Source organism: Lontra canadensis, unplaced genomic scaffold (assembly GCF_010015895.1).
Source record: "Lontra canadensis isolate GAN:19392208 unplaced genomic scaffold, GSC_riverotter_1.0 scaffold6, whole genome shotgun sequence".
NCBI classification, from domain to species: Eukaryota; Metazoa; Chordata; class Mammalia; order Carnivora; family Mustelidae; genus Lontra; species Lontra canadensis.
The window spans coordinates 21,499,345-21,516,465 of record NW_022631000.1 but is presented as its reverse complement, the minus strand read 5'-3'; the positions used below and the strand labels follow the sequence as shown (position 1 = coordinate 21,516,465).

General features: G+C 35.7%; 1 protein-coding gene across 3 annotated transcripts in view; it reads right to left on the bottom strand.

Annotated features, from left to right (window-relative positions):
* Positions 1 to 17,121, bottom strand: part of RASA2 (RAS p21 protein activator 2) — a 122,682-nt gene that overhangs the window by 15,078 nt on the left and 90,483 nt on the right. For 2 of the 3 annotated variants that reach the window (XM_032852369.1, XM_032852371.1), the window contains exons 13-19: positions 16,656 to 16,730; positions 15,834 to 15,957; positions 13,310 to 13,416; positions 8,142 to 8,225; positions 7,467 to 7,544; positions 2,511 to 2,584; positions 1,876 to 1,982 (exon numbers count right to left, since the gene is read on the bottom strand). In XM_032852369.1, coding sequence (XP_032708260.1) covers positions 1,876 to 1,982; positions 2,511 to 2,584; positions 7,467 to 7,544; positions 8,142 to 8,225; positions 13,310 to 13,416; positions 15,834 to 15,957; positions 16,656 to 16,730 — 649 coding nt within the window. Of the gene's footprint in view, positions 1 to 1,872; positions 1,983 to 2,510; positions 2,585 to 7,466; positions 7,545 to 8,141; positions 8,226 to 13,309; positions 13,417 to 15,833; positions 15,958 to 16,655; positions 16,731 to 17,121 lie in introns of all 3 variants that reach the window. The other variant, XM_032852370.1, reaches the window with a different exon arrangement.

Here is a 17,121-nt window from a genome sequence, read left to right as displayed (position 1 = left end):
TGGAGAATGACTAACACATTTTATTTCAAGGTACTATTAATGTAAACATAATTAGTATATTATGACAGCTACTTTTTTAAAGCTGCTATATATGTGAAAGCATTTATATAGTGTTCAATATAAGCTATGACTTCTAAAATACTCAAAATATATTTAGCTTAAAAAATGCTTGCCTGGAAGGTAAAGAATGTAGCTTATTGTTCTTTTGTCATCTGACTACATAACAAATTATCTGGGTGCCTAAAAATAAAATGACTTTGATTTCTTATATCTTACTAATACATTTGGCTATATGTAGTCATTTTGGTAGAGCCATAATAAGGAATTATGAAACAATTTTTCTTCTCACTCTATCCTTCAAAAATCTCCACTGAAACATTCTACTTAGTTGAATCTACATTCTCTTGAAAGCACCCAATGGCTGGTGTTTGCTATCATTTCAGAATTTACAGCAGAAGCTCTCTTTAGCAGATCTTTACCTAACAGAGCTAGTGGATTAACTGAGGCTCTCCATGTACACTGTAAAACACAACAAATGATGCTCACAGGATGCTGAATGCTTGTGGTTACTAGGCTTCTATCTTTTAAGCCTGCCTCCTTCTGTTTCTGTTAGCTAGGCTTGTTTTGTTTACCAACTCCATTGGTTTTGTTCCCAAACCTATTTATGCAATTTTTCCATGTTATAATAACTTATTTAAATATATGTAAAGTGACAAAATAAATGCCCCCTATTAAGAGGTTTACTATATATCTGAAAATCAGGTGAATGTTTTGAGAAGCTTCAAAAGAGGAGATCCATACCCATACAAATAAAGTTGATTTATATGGGGGTGAGACACCTATAAAAGATTAGGGGTGACTACCATGAAATCTAGTTGGATTCTGTACTGGAACTGTTTTTCAAGTATTTAAGTTCTAGATTCATTTTGGAGAAATCAACCAGAAAATTGATGCATTATGGGTATATTTGCACAAGAAAGACAAAGGGTAAATCCAATCTATAGATCCATACTCAAAGAAAAGATCTTGATTCTCTATCAAAAGATTTAGTAAATAAATATATAAATATTTAAGATACGTATGTACCTTTTTGTCTGTTTTTTTTTTTTCCTTTTTGTCTGTTTTTAACTGGTTTTTGCTTTAAGGGAACATCTTTGTGTCCTGATCATTGTGAATATAAGGGATTCTACTAAATGTGATTCATGATTTAGTTATTATGTTCTTGTTAAGATACCAGAAGGAGCTAATGGCCTTCTGTGGATCATGCTTTACCCCAATGGAATAAACTTAAAATATGGGCATTCTAAGCAGCGTGTCAGTCCACTGAGGGACAAAATGTGCCTTTCTAAATCCCTCAAATCACACTGCAGGAAGATGGCTTTCTTCATCCAAACAACACACTGTGCTTTCTCAGGAGGCAAATCATTACAATTTCCATCTTGAAGACAGCTTGGCCAACAGTCTAAAATGAATCTGATAACTATATAGGAATCAAAATCTATGGTATGACTATGGGAATTTTTAGCTGATGCTATCCCGCAAATCACTGAAATACTCTAATTTATTAGATACGGATTCTTACCAATTTGGCTCTGAGAATTAAAAGAAACGTCCAAGTTCTAGGTAACTGGAATTTACCAAGGATTTCTTTAGAAAACAGAGCACGTGTGAGGGGAAAAAAATGGAATTTACACGGTGTCGCCTGCCAGGTATTTACTGCATCCTTAATGTGTTTGCATCACTGGGAGAAACTATACACTGCAGTAATTATTAGTGAAAAGCTTGGCCAGAGTTATACTAAGCAACACCAACAAAAAAAGCTATCTTCACCGAAAACAAGGAAAAAGCCCCCAAATAAAGCATAAACACAACTACCTGGCTGTTTGTGGTAGGTGAGCTCTCTGCTTGTTAAGCAGAACCACCGTTTCTTGAAATTCTTTTTCCCAATCCGAGTTCTTCCCTGAGCTCTTTTATACATCTCACTGCCAAAACAACAGATAGGAAAATTTAGTTACAAATATTAAAATAGTTCATCCACAACAAAAACTGTTCTTTGACATGAAAGGCCATGTAGGATCATATTAAGTATATGAAAATGTCTTTGTTATCTATAACTTCTGTATTTATTTTGGTCATGCTAAGGGAATAAAGTCTTAATTTAATACTTATAATTGTGCTATTCAGAACTGAAAGGACCAAACTTTAACTAAAGTTCCCCTTTAACTTCCAATGATAACAATGCTTCAAGTCTGAAGAGTGCTGTTACTTTTTCAAAGTACTCTAATATCCATAATCTCATTAGTTACAAAACTACTCTAGGACTGCATGAACAAGGAATCAATCCTATGTGGCATAAAGTTCATACGACAGTGTGACCTACCTAATGGATGTTACTTAAGCAGTTCTAAGACAGAACAAAACCCAGATTTCCTCACTTCCACACCCATGCTTTTTGTACTCACGTAACATCTATACTGACATGACTTTAATCTCTAAATTCATTAAATTACCCTTCTTTCAGGTGCACAGGCTCACTCGTACCACTGGATTCTTTAGTTTCAGTAGATGAAATTTCATCCAAGAACTAAATAGAGAAATGGACAAAAATTACACTTTGTGATAACATACATCAAAAATTCAGTTTATCTTCAATATCACTGATAAAAGTTCTTTAAGGAATACATATAATTATAACTTATAAAGCAAAGCACATATTTAATTGTAGAGGAAGTCCTAAGTTACACATTGGATAGGTGTTCTAAAAAGTTTATTCTCAAGTCACTTAAAACCCGGAATATGTTTCCCTAAAAAATAGCTCAATCTACAGTCCTTAAACTACCATTCTGAAATCTATAAAGTTCTGAATAAAAAGAGTTGTTTTGCTTTTTGATTGACAGTAAACTCATCTGGGGGCACAACTTAATCTGAACTATCAAAGGCTATCTATAGTCTGTATTTATCTTACTTAGTGTGAATATTTATACATTGTACTCTCTGTGTTTGATTATGGTGTGTTACCTCGGGCCCCATGGGGGTATAATAGGTATATAGCACAGACCTATTATCTTTTAAAACTGAAAAACTGAATTCTGAAATATTTCTGGTCCCAAAGATTTTAGATAAAGGACTGTGAACCTATATTATATGTCAAGATCACCAAATTATGGCTTAGTGGCCAAATTCAACCTGCAGCCTGCTTTTTTTTCAGGGCCTGTGAGTTAAGAACAGTTTTTATATTTTTAAAGGGCTGCAAGAACAAAAACAAATAAGAATATGGGACAGACCCCTTATGTGGCCAGGAAAGCCTAAAATATTTACTCACTGGCCTTTCACAGAAAAGATTTTGCTGAATTCTATTATGTATGACTGACTGCAGCCCTGAGAGATAGCATTTCATGATTATGACTGAAATGTAATTGGGTTCTCTGGAAGAAAGTGGAAATCTAATCACAATTTATAAACTTCCTAGGGAGAATGGGAAGGTGGTGGCTCAAGAAAATTTGGAGTAGCCATCTCTAGCAATGGCAAGCCACTCCTGTGAAGAGCAGTTAGCTTCATGAACATGCTACCTTGACTGGTCAAGAGCTTCCTGGTACATGGCTGTCTCATCACAGGAAAGAGAAATTAGTATTTCAAGGAACAATTCTTGTTCTTAGAGAGGAATTCTATTTTGTCCCATAAATGAACTGCCCTTTGTCTAGCCCTTGCTTTTTCCTTTATACTTTTCTATGTTGTCCCCCTTGGGACTACGAAAAAAAAAAGTACATTCAAATAGCGAAGACACTGAGGCACAAAGGCACAAGTACCTAACCTAAAGTAGAATTCATGTGGAGTCATATTCTCTCAAGACTGGCTTAAGACTGCCCACTAGAAGCCACACTAAAAATTTTTTCCAATGTTTCCTTCTAGCACATAAGAAAGAAATTTTGGTAAGTGAAGGATTAAGAACAGAGTTTCTTTTGCACTATATTATATGTGGTGATACAGAACAGGTATATAAGGGAACTAAATGGGGCGCCTGGATGGCTGAGTCAGTTAAGCGTCCGACTCTTGATTTTGGCCCAGGTCATAATCTCAGAGTTGTGAGGTAGAACTCCTGCTTCAGATTCTCTCTCTCCGGGGCACCTGGGTGGCTCAGTGGGTTAAAGCCTCTGCCTTCCGCTCGGGTCATGATCCCGGGGTCCTGGGACTGAGCCCCGCATCGGGCTCTCTGCTCGGCGGGGAACCTGCTTCCTCCTCTCTCTCTGCCTGCCTCTTTGTCTACTTGTGATCTCTGTCAAATAAATAAATAAAAATCTTTAAAAAAAAAAAAAAAGTACACAACCAACAGACATTTCTGCAAAGAAGACATCCGGATGGCCAAAAGACACGTGAAAAAGTGCTCAACATCACTCAGCATCAGGGAAATACAAATCAAAACCACAGTGCGATACCACCTCACGCCAGTCAGAATGGCTCAAGTTAACAAGAAAAAACATATGTTGGCGAGGATGCGGAGAAAGGGGAATTGTCATATACTGTAGGTGGGAATGCAAACTGGTGCAGCCACTCTGGAAATCAGTAGAGGTTCCTCAAAAAGTAAAAAATAAAGCTAACCTGTGACCCAGCAGTTGCACTACTGGGTATTTACCCTAAAGATACAAATGTAGTGATCTGAAGAGTCACATGCACCCCAATGTTTATAGCAGCAATGTCCATAATAGCCAAACTATGGAAAGAACATAGATGTCCATCAACAGAGGAATGGATAAAGAAGATGTGGTATATATATACACAATGGAATACTATGCAGCCATCAAAACCCCGAAATCTTGTCATTTGCAATGATGTGGATAGAACTAGAGGGTATTATGCTAAGTGAAATAAGTCAATCAGAGAAAGACAATTATCATATGATCTCTCTGAGATGAGAAATTTGAGAGGCAGGGCAGGGAGTTGTGGCAGGTAGGGAGGGAAAAAAATGAAACAAGATGGGATCAGGAGAGAGATAAACCATAAGAGATTCTTAATCTCAGGAAACAAACTGAGGGTTGCGGGGGGGTTGGGTTGTAGGGATGGGGTGGCTGGGTTATGGACGTTGGGGAGGTTATGTGCTGTGGTAAGTGTTGTGCACTGTGTAAGACCGATGATTCACAGACCTGTACCCCTGAAACAAATAATACATTGTATGTTAATTAAAAAATAATAAAAAAACTTTTAAAAAGCATACAAAGGAACTAAACAAGTGTCCTATCACATAGGATGGACCAGTTCTTATAGATGGACCATCCACTAATGGCGGGTAAGAGACATACTTGAATATTTTATTTCTTAGTGTTTGCCTGAAGGCACTGATTTATTTGAAAATTATTTATCATTTATTTATAATTACTGGATTTATTATCTGTTATATTTATAAGGAACTATGGGGTAAGTACAATTATATAAAGTGAAAGAAAGTGGGGTGCCTGGGTGGCTCAGTGGGTTAAAGCCTCTGCCTTCGGCTCAGGTCATGATCTCAGGGTCCTGGGATTAAGCTCCACATTGGGCTCTGCTCGCAGGGAACCTGCTTCCTCCTCTCTCTCTCTGCCTGCCTCTCTGCCTACTTGTGATCTCTATCTGTCAAATAAATAAATAAAATCTTAAAAAAAAAAGGAAAGAAAACATAAAAATTAAGATGAACTATATTATATGGAGGGTGAATATAGGTCCCAATTTGCTCAGGGCCATCCCTGTCTATAGCTGTGGTCCCAACATTATCAATAATACTCATTTTCACTCTTTAAAGTACCTGGGTTTGGACACTAAATTATATGGTCACTCTATAATAGAACTATCCATGTTGCCCTTCCTAAAGTCTGTGGGAACAGTACACCAATACAAAATGAGAAACTGGAATTAATAGGCTTTTGCAATTTCTAGCAATGTACATATCCAGACTTAGCTAGCAAACAATAAAGAAAACTCTCAGATTAGGACAAAATATCCTATCCTAGTTTAGGAGTCTAGATCCACATCTAAAACAAGAAATGTACTATGGTGATAGCCCATGAGAATGTGAGTAGGTGACATAGGACAGATCAGGAACAGGCTCAACTCCTGGCACTCTTAAGTATTTTCTTCACTGACATTATCAACTCTACACATTCTGACAGGAAAAAAAAAATCAGCTGATACCATAGCCTAGGTCATAAAAAAATGGCAAAACAACCCTCAAACAAAAGACAGTACATTATAATCTTGCCAACAAAAGTCTGCCTACACTGTCCCACAAATGTTTCAACAATGTCCTACAAATAAAAGGGCAACTTTTCCTTTGCCTATTCTTTTTAAAGTCTTTCTCCTCAAAAGCCTTCAGTGGTTGTCTAAAAAGATTTTAGTTGAACTTGCACTATTCTAGATGAAAAATATTCCAACTGGCTTTTTAAAAAAAATCACCCTTTTTCATTTATTGAATCCCTGTAAGAATTCTAAGCACACATGCAAAAAGTACAGATACATACTTCAACAAAAATATACTCTTGGCAGTTAACTGTGAATCAATCATGATACAGAAATTGAGTAAAATCTTTAAAATTTGGCCTTGCTAATTTTGATTCATTAAATCAAGATCATGATAAAATACAATACAGTATTTCTTCAAGCTAAATTTAGGTGTACTTCAAAGTAACTTTACGAATTTTAGCATTTTATAATAAAACTACATTTTGTTTAGAATGATTCCGAATTAAAGACACAAGAAATTAAAGATCTTTTCCAAACATTCCTGATTTCTAAGTACAGCAATTTTTATATGTTATAGGCCTTGTGTTAGGCTATTATATACTGTGGTCTTTTGTGCATTTACAATACATTTTAATTTACAGTAACTTTCCTCAAGTTACTACTACAGCTTATATTATTTATAAACTATTCAATAATTCATGTATTTTTTTACTATGACAAGTACCCACTATATATCAGGCACCATTCTAAGACTTTACCCTCCTTAGACCAGAGGTCCTTAATCAGAAACAATTTTATTCGTCAGGGAACACCTGGCAGTGTTTACAGACATGTTTGGTTATCAAAACTTGAGGCATCCTACCGGCATCTAATTGGTGGAGGCCAAGGATGCTGCTAAACATCCTACAATGTACAAGGATAATTTCTGATTGTGAGGGGCTGCAATCAAAAATTATCTGACCCAATTGTCCATACTGCTGCTGTTAAGAAACCCTTACCCTAGCTATTTGTCACTTGTGTTACTAAGACAATGGCAAACAGCAGCTGTTGTTGAACATTTAGGTATTTCCACAGCTAAAAATCCCACAGTTTTGTATGGTAGAAGAAAGGAAGAAAAAGACAGCCTCTTTGTATCTGATGTACAGTTTAAACATTACTTTTTTTAAATTGAGGCTTGACTTCTAGTTGTAACATGAAATGCTAACATTTCCCCAATGTTATATGATAAGAAATGTTAATTTTCCAGAGTAAAACAATCATACCTTTTTAACTGCTACAATATATCCTTCTTCTTGAAACATTTTGAAAAATTCACACATGAATGTCTCTTTGAAACTTGACTAGGAAAAAAAAACCACACAGAATTTATATATGTTAAATAGAGAACTAAGACTATAATGAACTGCATTTCTAAGCTGAGGATTAAGGCCTTAAAGGATTCAATCATGTATTTCAAGAGAATTATAGGGTTTGGAGTAGGATTTCTTTCAACAACTGTTAGATGATTATGGCACAGATTCATAGACAGTTCTTAGATCTGTCCACCAGACTCTCTCCTCTGCTTAGTTTATTTTTTTTTTTTTACAAATTTAAATGATTGCTAATTCATTTTTATTTTGATATAAATAATAATCCCATTTCATGTTAATGTAAATTACATGTTTAAATGAAAGTAACACTTCCCAAAACAAAAAAATTAAAAGATTGACTATATTTTATGCAAATGTCTTTAGTTAGATGTATTAGTTCAAATAAAACTTCATTAACAGGTAACTAAGAGACAACAGCTATCTAGAAGATGACTACTGCATATGTATATGCATATTTTTGGTTTTGCTTTGTTTTTAATTTGGAAGGGAATGAGTGAGAGAGAAGGGATCCTAAGGTATAACCAGATTTAGAAGTGTGAATACAAAGCAAAAGATATAAAGACTTACCTTGCTTTTGGACAGACTCCCCCAGCTTCCCAAAGTCTGAATGGTTTTTGAGATCAGGGTTAATGTTCTAACTGTCTGTGGATCCTAAAGAATGTAAAAAAGACCAAATTTCTGTTAAATTTTTAAGAAACAGAATTTGTGTAAGACGTAGAAGAGAGTGAATAGGCTACATTACTTTAATACAGTGATTCAAAAATGCGCATTCAAACTCTAGTTTATGATGGGCAGAACTCACCAGACCAAGGAATTTAAGAGACTTAAAGAAGCCAGATGTCATTTATAATTCCTCCCAAAGTAACTGTATTCAACAATGTGTTACTTCTGAAAGCCGCATTTTGATACTACATATGTTGTTTTGTACAGTATGGCAGCTTGGATTACCTAACAAACTATATTCACTTTTGAAACGTCAATCACATCCACCTCTTCTATCTTGTAACTTAAAATGGCAGTTTCCAAATTTTCTGTACTCAATCCACCTCTAACCCTACTCAATAACTGATACAGCTTGTACAATCAATTATTTTCATCATGGAAGCAAAGACCTAACTAAACTTAAGAAATGAGAAGTTACCTGGTTTGTGTAGGATCTTAGCAGAAGGTAACTATTTGGGTCTGTTATCCAAGGTATTTTTTGGGCCTGCCTACCAAAAAATCTAAATATAAATAAAATGGACTAAGCAGCTCCCCTGATGAGTCCTTGCTCCCTTTTTTTAAAAAACTGAGGTATAGGGACGCCTGGGTGGCTCAGTGGTTAAAGCCTCTGCCTTCGGCTCAGGTCATGATCTCAGGGTCCTAGGATCGAGTCCCACATCGGGCTCTCTGCTCATCAGGGAGCCTGCCTCCTCCTCCTGTATCTCTGCCTGCCTCTCTGCCTACTTGTGATCTGTCTGTCAAACAAATTAAAACAAACAAACAAACAAACAAACAAAAAAAAAAACCAAAAAAAAAAACCTGAGGTATAATTTACATATAATGAAATGAACAGATTTTAAATGTACATAACCCAATGAGTTTCCACCAATCCATATATTTGTATAACCAATTCTCCTATCACATATAGAATTTCTTTATTTTGGAGATTCAAATAAACAGTATCTTCCACCAAAACACAGATTTAAGAAACTTTAGATACAGAAATTGCTTTAGTTTAGTTTTTGGTTACATTCCTTAATATTTTAGTAACCCCACATTGAAAATGACAGTGAATGTGAAGGAGAAGAGATGACCAGGATATAAGGCAATCTGGAAAAAAAGGAATATCGGGAATATGATCATTATGATATATTTATGAAATGGTTACACACCTCAATTAAATTTATTCAGAAATATTTTAGCTAGAACATCCAGAATTCCATCATATGTATAAAAGATCCCTACAGGGGCACCTGGGTGGCTCAGTGAGTTAAGCCTCTGCCTTTGGCTCAAGTCATGATCTCAGGGTCCTGGGATGGAGCCCTGCATAGGACTGTCTGCCTGCTCTCTGCTCGGTGGGGAGCCTGCTTCCCCTCCTCTCTCTGCCTGCTGCTCTGACTACTTGTGATCTCGCCCTCTGTCAAATAAATAAATAAAATCTAAAAAAAAAAAAAAATCCCAATTCTCTGCCTTTGAGGCACACCAAGATTCTTAACAATGGCTAATAAAATGAATTTGAACTGAATTTCACCAAGACTTCCCTGTTCAAATCTGGTTTTAAGATCACTGTTTTAGGTTATGATTTCCCTGAACTAAAAAGAGCAAAGCGCATTTTATACAATTACTGCACATCAGACATTTGTTTACATCAACACAGCCCTCACTACTATGTGACAATCATATCATTTAGCTACTACTGATTCCCTGGTGTACTCCACATACAAGCTGTTCTAAATTCTTCCCCGGCTACCATCTGCCATCATAATTTTTTATGGCTGTCCAGTACCTTAGACATCTGGTACCTAGCACACAGCCTGGCACAGGCATCTAGTAGATGCTTTATAACTTTTATTAAATTCAACTAAAATGTTGACTTCTACCTCAAAACAACTATCTTATCCTCTTTTCCTTATATGAGGTTGAACCACATGGAATCACTATTATTTGACTACTTTTGATCTACAAACATAAAACAACTTCATACGGTTCACCATATCTCAAAGGAGGAATTACTCTTTTCCTAAAGTTTATACCTTTTTCTTTTCAAACAATCTAAATCCTCCAGGATACTGATCTGGTTATTAGCAAGCCCTCTTCTCTCTTCAATTTCTCCCTTTCTGTTGGTTTCTTCTCTTCTGCTCAAACTACATATCAATTTTCCCATTTTGGAGAAGACTCATCATTTGACCAGCTCCCTCTCTGAGCTACTATCTTTCACTTACCAAACATTCACCGAGTATCTACTTATCCTAGAAACTGTGTATTGTGCTTGGGATTCGCAAACTTGAAAAAGATTCAACCCTTGCTCTTGGGTATTGACACTCCACATTCAGAGACTGTAAACAGATGATTATAGAATAGTATGACAAACATCAAGACACAGAAAGTCACAGGATGCTACAGGTATACATAAGAGAGGAACCTAACCCAGACTAGACATTAGAGAAGTCTGCCTTGACTGAGTCCTGAAGGAACACTATCAGTGAGAGAATGAGGGGTATGATGAGAAAAATGGTTCAATCCTTTTTTCTCCCCCACCATGAAACTTCTCAAAAGAGTAGTGTACCGGGGCACCTGGGTGGCTCAGTGGGTTGAGCCTCTGCCTTCGGCTCAGGTCATGATCTCAGGGTCCTGAGATCGAGCCCCATATCGGGCTCTCTGCTCAGCAGGGAGCCTGCTTCTCTCTCTCTCTCTGCCTGCCTCTCTGCCTGCTTGTGATCACTGTCTGTCAAATAAATAAATAAAATCTAAAAAAAAAAAAAAGAGTAGTCTACCATGTTAACATAACCCATATTTTAAAATGTTAACATAACCCATATTTTAAAAATCAGCATTTTAAAAAGATTATTCACTCATGTTTGTATGTACACACACGTACTTGTTTGAATTTACCTACGTCTTTTATTAGCAACAGGGCAAGCTCAATTTTGATATATTTCCTGGGTAAAAACTACATTTACCGATTTATTTTTTAATCTTCTGCAATCTGATTTTCTTGTGCTCTACTAAAACTGGTTTCTCGGGGCACCTGGGTGGCTCAGTGGGTTAAAGCCTCTGCCTTCAGCTCAGGTCATGATCCCAGAGTCCTGGGATCAAGCCCCACATCGGGCTCTCTGCTCTGCAGGGAGCCTGCTTCCCCCTCTCTCTCTGCCTGCCTCTCTGCCTACTTGTGATCTCTGTCAAATAAATAAATAAAATCTTTAAAAAAAAACAACAACTGGTTTCTCAAAATTCAAAGAATGTCTAAATGTAACATCCAATAACCATTAATCAGTTCTCGAAAACCACCCAACCTTTCAATACTGGTCTTGATAACCCCATTACTCCCAGGTTCTTGGGATTACTCCGTGCTCTCAATTTCCATAGTATGCCTTAACTTGGTAAAAATCAGGTACTAGTTTTAGATGATGTATCTCATATTTGTCCTATTTTCCCAATTAGAATGAAAAGTTCTTGAAAAGGGGGGTAAGTTTACCCTTAAAAGCAAACAATAAGGTTATACGACACAGTATAAACTAGTCCTTCTAGCATACTGATTGGAAAAGTGACCTAAAATATGAAGTCTGTGGCTAGAAGGACTTTATTGCAACATCTGTTATGGAAATATACAAATCCAAGTCTGACTACAAGGCAGGGTCACAAGCTCAGAGGTGGGAGTTCTGTTTATATCTAGAATGCTGTTACTAAGCTTTTTCAGACCCAGAATTCTGTACAGCTTCAGTAACATAGCCATAAGAAAGGGGAGTCCTGTGATCAAAAGGACACTGGCCCACTCTCTGCTGTAGCTATTCACAGACTGTCCTTTGGCAAGAAAGGATATATTGCTGCAAAAGTAGCATGGTTCTACACAGTTCTCAAAGTGAAATGAGTGGGCAATATCATGCAGCTGTGAAGAGGAGTGGCCTTCAAAGCCCAGTTTAACTCCAAAACCCATGTGTCCTTTCTACCCTATATAAGTTCCCTAAGGGCAGAGAGTGTCTTCCTCATCACTGCATTTCTAGCAGTGAGCACAGTGATGGAAACATTACAGATGTCTGAACACTTTACTCCCCAAGAGGCCGGAAAGAACAGGGTTGAGCTCAAAGATTGAGAAGACTGAAGGAGACAGCATTCCAGTTTAACCAGTCCAAACTGAGTGAGATCAAATCATATTTGACCAGTTGTGTGACCACAGAGAAATTGCTGAATTGTGGTATTCTTATCTGCAAATGGGGATGATAACAGAATACCTCACAGGGAGGACCAAGTAAGTTAAAACACATAAAGTACTTAGAATAAGGCCTATTACAAAGCCCTAAGTAAATGTTGGCTATTATTATTATTATTATTATTATTATTATGTGTCATACCAATCAGCAAGGAAAGCAATTAGATAAGATTATAAAATATTTGGAACATAAAAGGTTAAAGAATCAACAAAAATACTCCATATTAGGAGGAAAGAAAGAGCAAAAAAAGGAGTTTTAAGAAACATGTACATCTATGCAGTAGATTCAGATATAAACAATTAAATAGACTGCAGAACATTTTTAAAATTTTAAATCTCTTATATTTATAATATCAGGTGAATAAAAAGTAAAAAATGTGGAGATACCAAATTATGTTCCAATCAAAGGTTCTACACCTTTCAGAAATGAGCCTCTTCAAACTTCTGTGAGATATAAAAATACCTGTGAGATTAAACTAAACCTGTAACTCATGAAAAAACAAAAACAAAAACAACTCTAGTATTATGGAAATTTACAAACACACACAATAGTGGAGGGTAAATGCAATGGATCCTCTTCGTACCTACCATCAAGCTTCAACAACTATCAACATCTTATTACTCTTGCACAATATCTTTTAACAGCAACAAAAACTGGAATTTTCAGCCTTCTCTGAAAGACTGAAATAGCCAAGGAAAATGCCCAGTAAATTTAAGTACCAGTTATAAGAAAACAGCTAAGTGAAACTGGCTTGTTATATTCTTTTTAAAATTTTAATAAAAATAAATAAAAATGGAATAAAGCTTTGAGAAGAACAACACTTACTGGATGATGAGGTCGCAAATGAAAAGTATGAGGTGATACTACGGCTACAGCAAAGAAACGAAGAAATACAAAGCTGCTCACTGCAGAATACTGAACATGAGGGTCATCTGCAGGAAAAAAATGGTGAAATGTCATGCACAAAAACACTGAATTAAAAAACAAAGATGACAAAATAAAAAATATTGAAAAACATGTAAACTAAATAGGAGATCAATATAATCTGTCTAGTGGACACTGAGCTGATGAAATGATAGTAATGATTATGACTAAATTAAAGGAAAAAAATCCTATGACTAAAAAAAAATCTGAAAGGAATAATAAAAAAATTTTTAAAAAAGAAAGGCAAAAAAGCTACCAGGTTTTCAGAAATATCTTAATTAGGAAAAAGACCTCTTTCCTCATCTGCAAGGAGAGACTCCTGAAATTTCAACAAAAATAAAGTAGTATCTAGCACTACCTAGTGGTGATGCTGAATCCTTTAAGACCAGGATAGGTTATTTTCAGTTTTAGAATATTGCTTCAATTTTCCCCTCTTGATAATATCAAAGACAATGCAATAAAAACAACTAACAGGAATCTTTCCTTTAAAAAAGCGATCAATATTCCACATAAAAATGAAGATGAACTGAAGACAACTTGCGGTTTTTGTCATTCACCTACTGCTTTTGTTTCAAAGTGGAGTCAATACTTAACATCAGAAGACAGAGAAGCAGGCAGTAAAGGGGAAAAAAAGTCTGGGTTTGGTTTGAGTTTTAACTCTTATAAAAGTCACTCAATGTGCAAGCCATTTAACTTGTAGTTTTTCAATAATACTTGCTGCCACTGTCTCCTCCCTACTCTCCATTCGTCTTCCCACGGTAACAGAAATGAGAAAGTATGAAAGTATTTTACGACAACAAAACTATCACTACTGTAGTCCACTGAAGATATGAAAATATATTAATATTTAATCCAACAAAAAGTACAAGAGACACACTTGCTTTTATAAAAAGGCATAAAAAGTACTTTAGATCATTTCTACAAACAGAAGTAAAAATATTTTTTAAGGCCAAGATCACTGGGTAGTACAGAGTCCAATGATTAGCAATATGCTTTGGTAGAGGCCAAACCCAGGTTGGAGATCCTTCTTGTCTGCTGGCCATGTCTTGGACCTCAAGCATGTTATATAACATTTCTAAACCTTAGTTTCATTATTTACCTAAGGGGAGCAGTACCTCACACCTCATGAGGTGGTGTGAGCATTAGAGTAGGAGTAGCACTGTGTGTTCACTCACTAAATACTCAATGTGCTTGTCATGATTTAACTCACTATTTAAAAACATAACTTCAGTGTTATATTAATATCTCTGCTCCCTTTACTTGTGTTGTAAAGACTAGAGTTAGGGGCGCCTGGGTGGCTCAGTGGGTTGGGCCTCTGCCTTCAGCTCAGGTCATGATCTTAGGGTCCCGGGATTGAGCCCACCCTCAGGCTCTCTGCTTAGTGGGGAGCCTGCTTCTCCCTTTTTCTCTGCCTGCCTCTCTACTAATGATATCTCTCTCTCTGTCAAATAAATAAAGTATTTAAAAAATAAAAAAAGACTAGATTTAGTATACTTATTTGAAGTTGACTGTTTATGTCTTTAGTAGAATTAGCAAAGGCATCTAGGTCTGAATTTATACACGTTAGTTAGACAACTCAGCCCTATGACTTTAGCACTGGGTAAATTTAGTCAAGGGGCTGATAAAAGCACACACTATGCATCACACTTAGAAGAACAAAATAAATTCTTCAGATGGTTACAGAAGTACACTTACAGTCTCACACATCTGGGTAAGACTAATAATTTAAGTAGTCACCTTACTTCCTCCCCTTTCCCCTTATTACAATAGGCAGATCTGGAAAGACAGTTATAGCAAGTTTATTTACTTATCAGAGATGCATGTAATTAGAATAATTCCAAATATTGATAATCAGAGACAGCAACTCTTATTTTTATGTGTTTCTAAACAAAGCCTTGACACTGCTATTTTACCAAATTAAAGCATGTATTGACTGATATATGTCCTCAAAATTCTATGTCTATTGCAACAGAGATGTTTCTAATGTCTTGAACCATGTCTGTAAAAATGTCCTTAGCATTTTCTAACACCTTAGCATTCTCAAACTGTCAAATCCAGTCAGCTGTATTGAACTAAAAATTCTCATTATTTAAATGAAGTGAAAAAGGAAAAAATAACAAAGGTGTTATTACATTTAACAATCTCATAAGTACCTAGTATAAATGTTTACCTTTCTTAAAAATAATGGTGATTTTTTATTTGCTCTTTGTAATAAGTTGTCATTACACTGAAATAAACAATGTATGTTTTGAGATGGTAAGGAAATTAAATGAGATGTTTCATAAAAAAGCTGTAACTATTTTGCAAAGAAGACTGTACCTATAAACTTTAAACATTTCATATAAGCCAAATCCAGAGTAAATCTATAAAAAAAAATCAAATACAGAAAAAGAAATGGCATGTTTTAGTAAAACAAGGCACTTACTAGGAAATCTCTGAGTAGCCATTTGCCTTAGAGAGTAAAAGGTATCACACATTACAGTGGGGCAGCTCATACTTGATTTTACAATTGTACTGAATAACTTGTCTACATAGTAGCGCAGATTCTCCTGTAGGATTTAACAAGGTAAACATCAGGATTTTAACTCTTACACATTTTCCATAGCCTTTATGGAAAACAATGCAGTGAAAATGAGAGTAGGCAGTTACTATCCAGTATACTAAAGCTCTGCTTCCCTTCTCTAAATTCACTCAGTTAAAGGACAATTTATATCTTGATCTTGTTTAACAAATTCGAATGAGATTAGCTAAATATAACTGGTGAACGTATGGAATAAATTTCACAAGAAGCAACAGAGAATAAAATGATCTAAAGGGAAATCAAGGAAATAACTCAGATATGCAGGCACACGGACACTGTGGCAATTTCATTCAGTGCAATGAAAACCTGTGACTCTACAACAGTCACTGTTTTCCCAGACCCGACTAAAATGTTGGTTGACCAAATCATTGTGCCACTTAGCCTGGTCAGTCTGACTCCAAAGGAATGGCTAGAATGGAGGCTGCAACTAGATACAGCCTTATTCCATTATTGTTACTACAGCCAAAGAGAGATAATCAAGAATAAAAATAAAGTGAAACCCCATGAGGAAATAACAACATTCTAAAAACTAGACACAGGAAATGCTAATAGTATAAGCATTAAGTAAAGAATAAAAAGCACTACATCCTAACATATAGTATTATGGAAGATTATGTTTGGCAGAAAGCCCATTTTAAGGCAGTTATAAAGATAACAAGGACTTACCTTATTATTTTCTACATTATCTCCCTCTTTCAATTTAATAGGATCAATTTCACAGGATTTTGAGGATTCACATATCTGGAAGACAGATTAATTTTTCATTTAATGCTCTTTTATAAATAATTTGGCAAAATGAAAATAACTATTTTCCTGATAATACAATTATAAAAGTTAAAACCGTAACAAAGTTTATATATATCCCCAATCCAGAGACAATATATACAATACTGCAAAAGAACTGTCAAAATTCATTTCTCATGTATTTGAAACTCTAGCTAAAACTGTAATCCAGTAACAACAACAATAAAAAAAAAAAAAAGAAATCAGTAACACTCCCCCAATTATGTAGATTATACTGAGCGTGCCCTTTCAGTAAAAATCCACTGATGGAAAGGTACATCTGAAGGGTTCAGCCTTATTCTTTCAGTAATACATGAACAGGTGTATCATCCCTATCACTAGATCACTT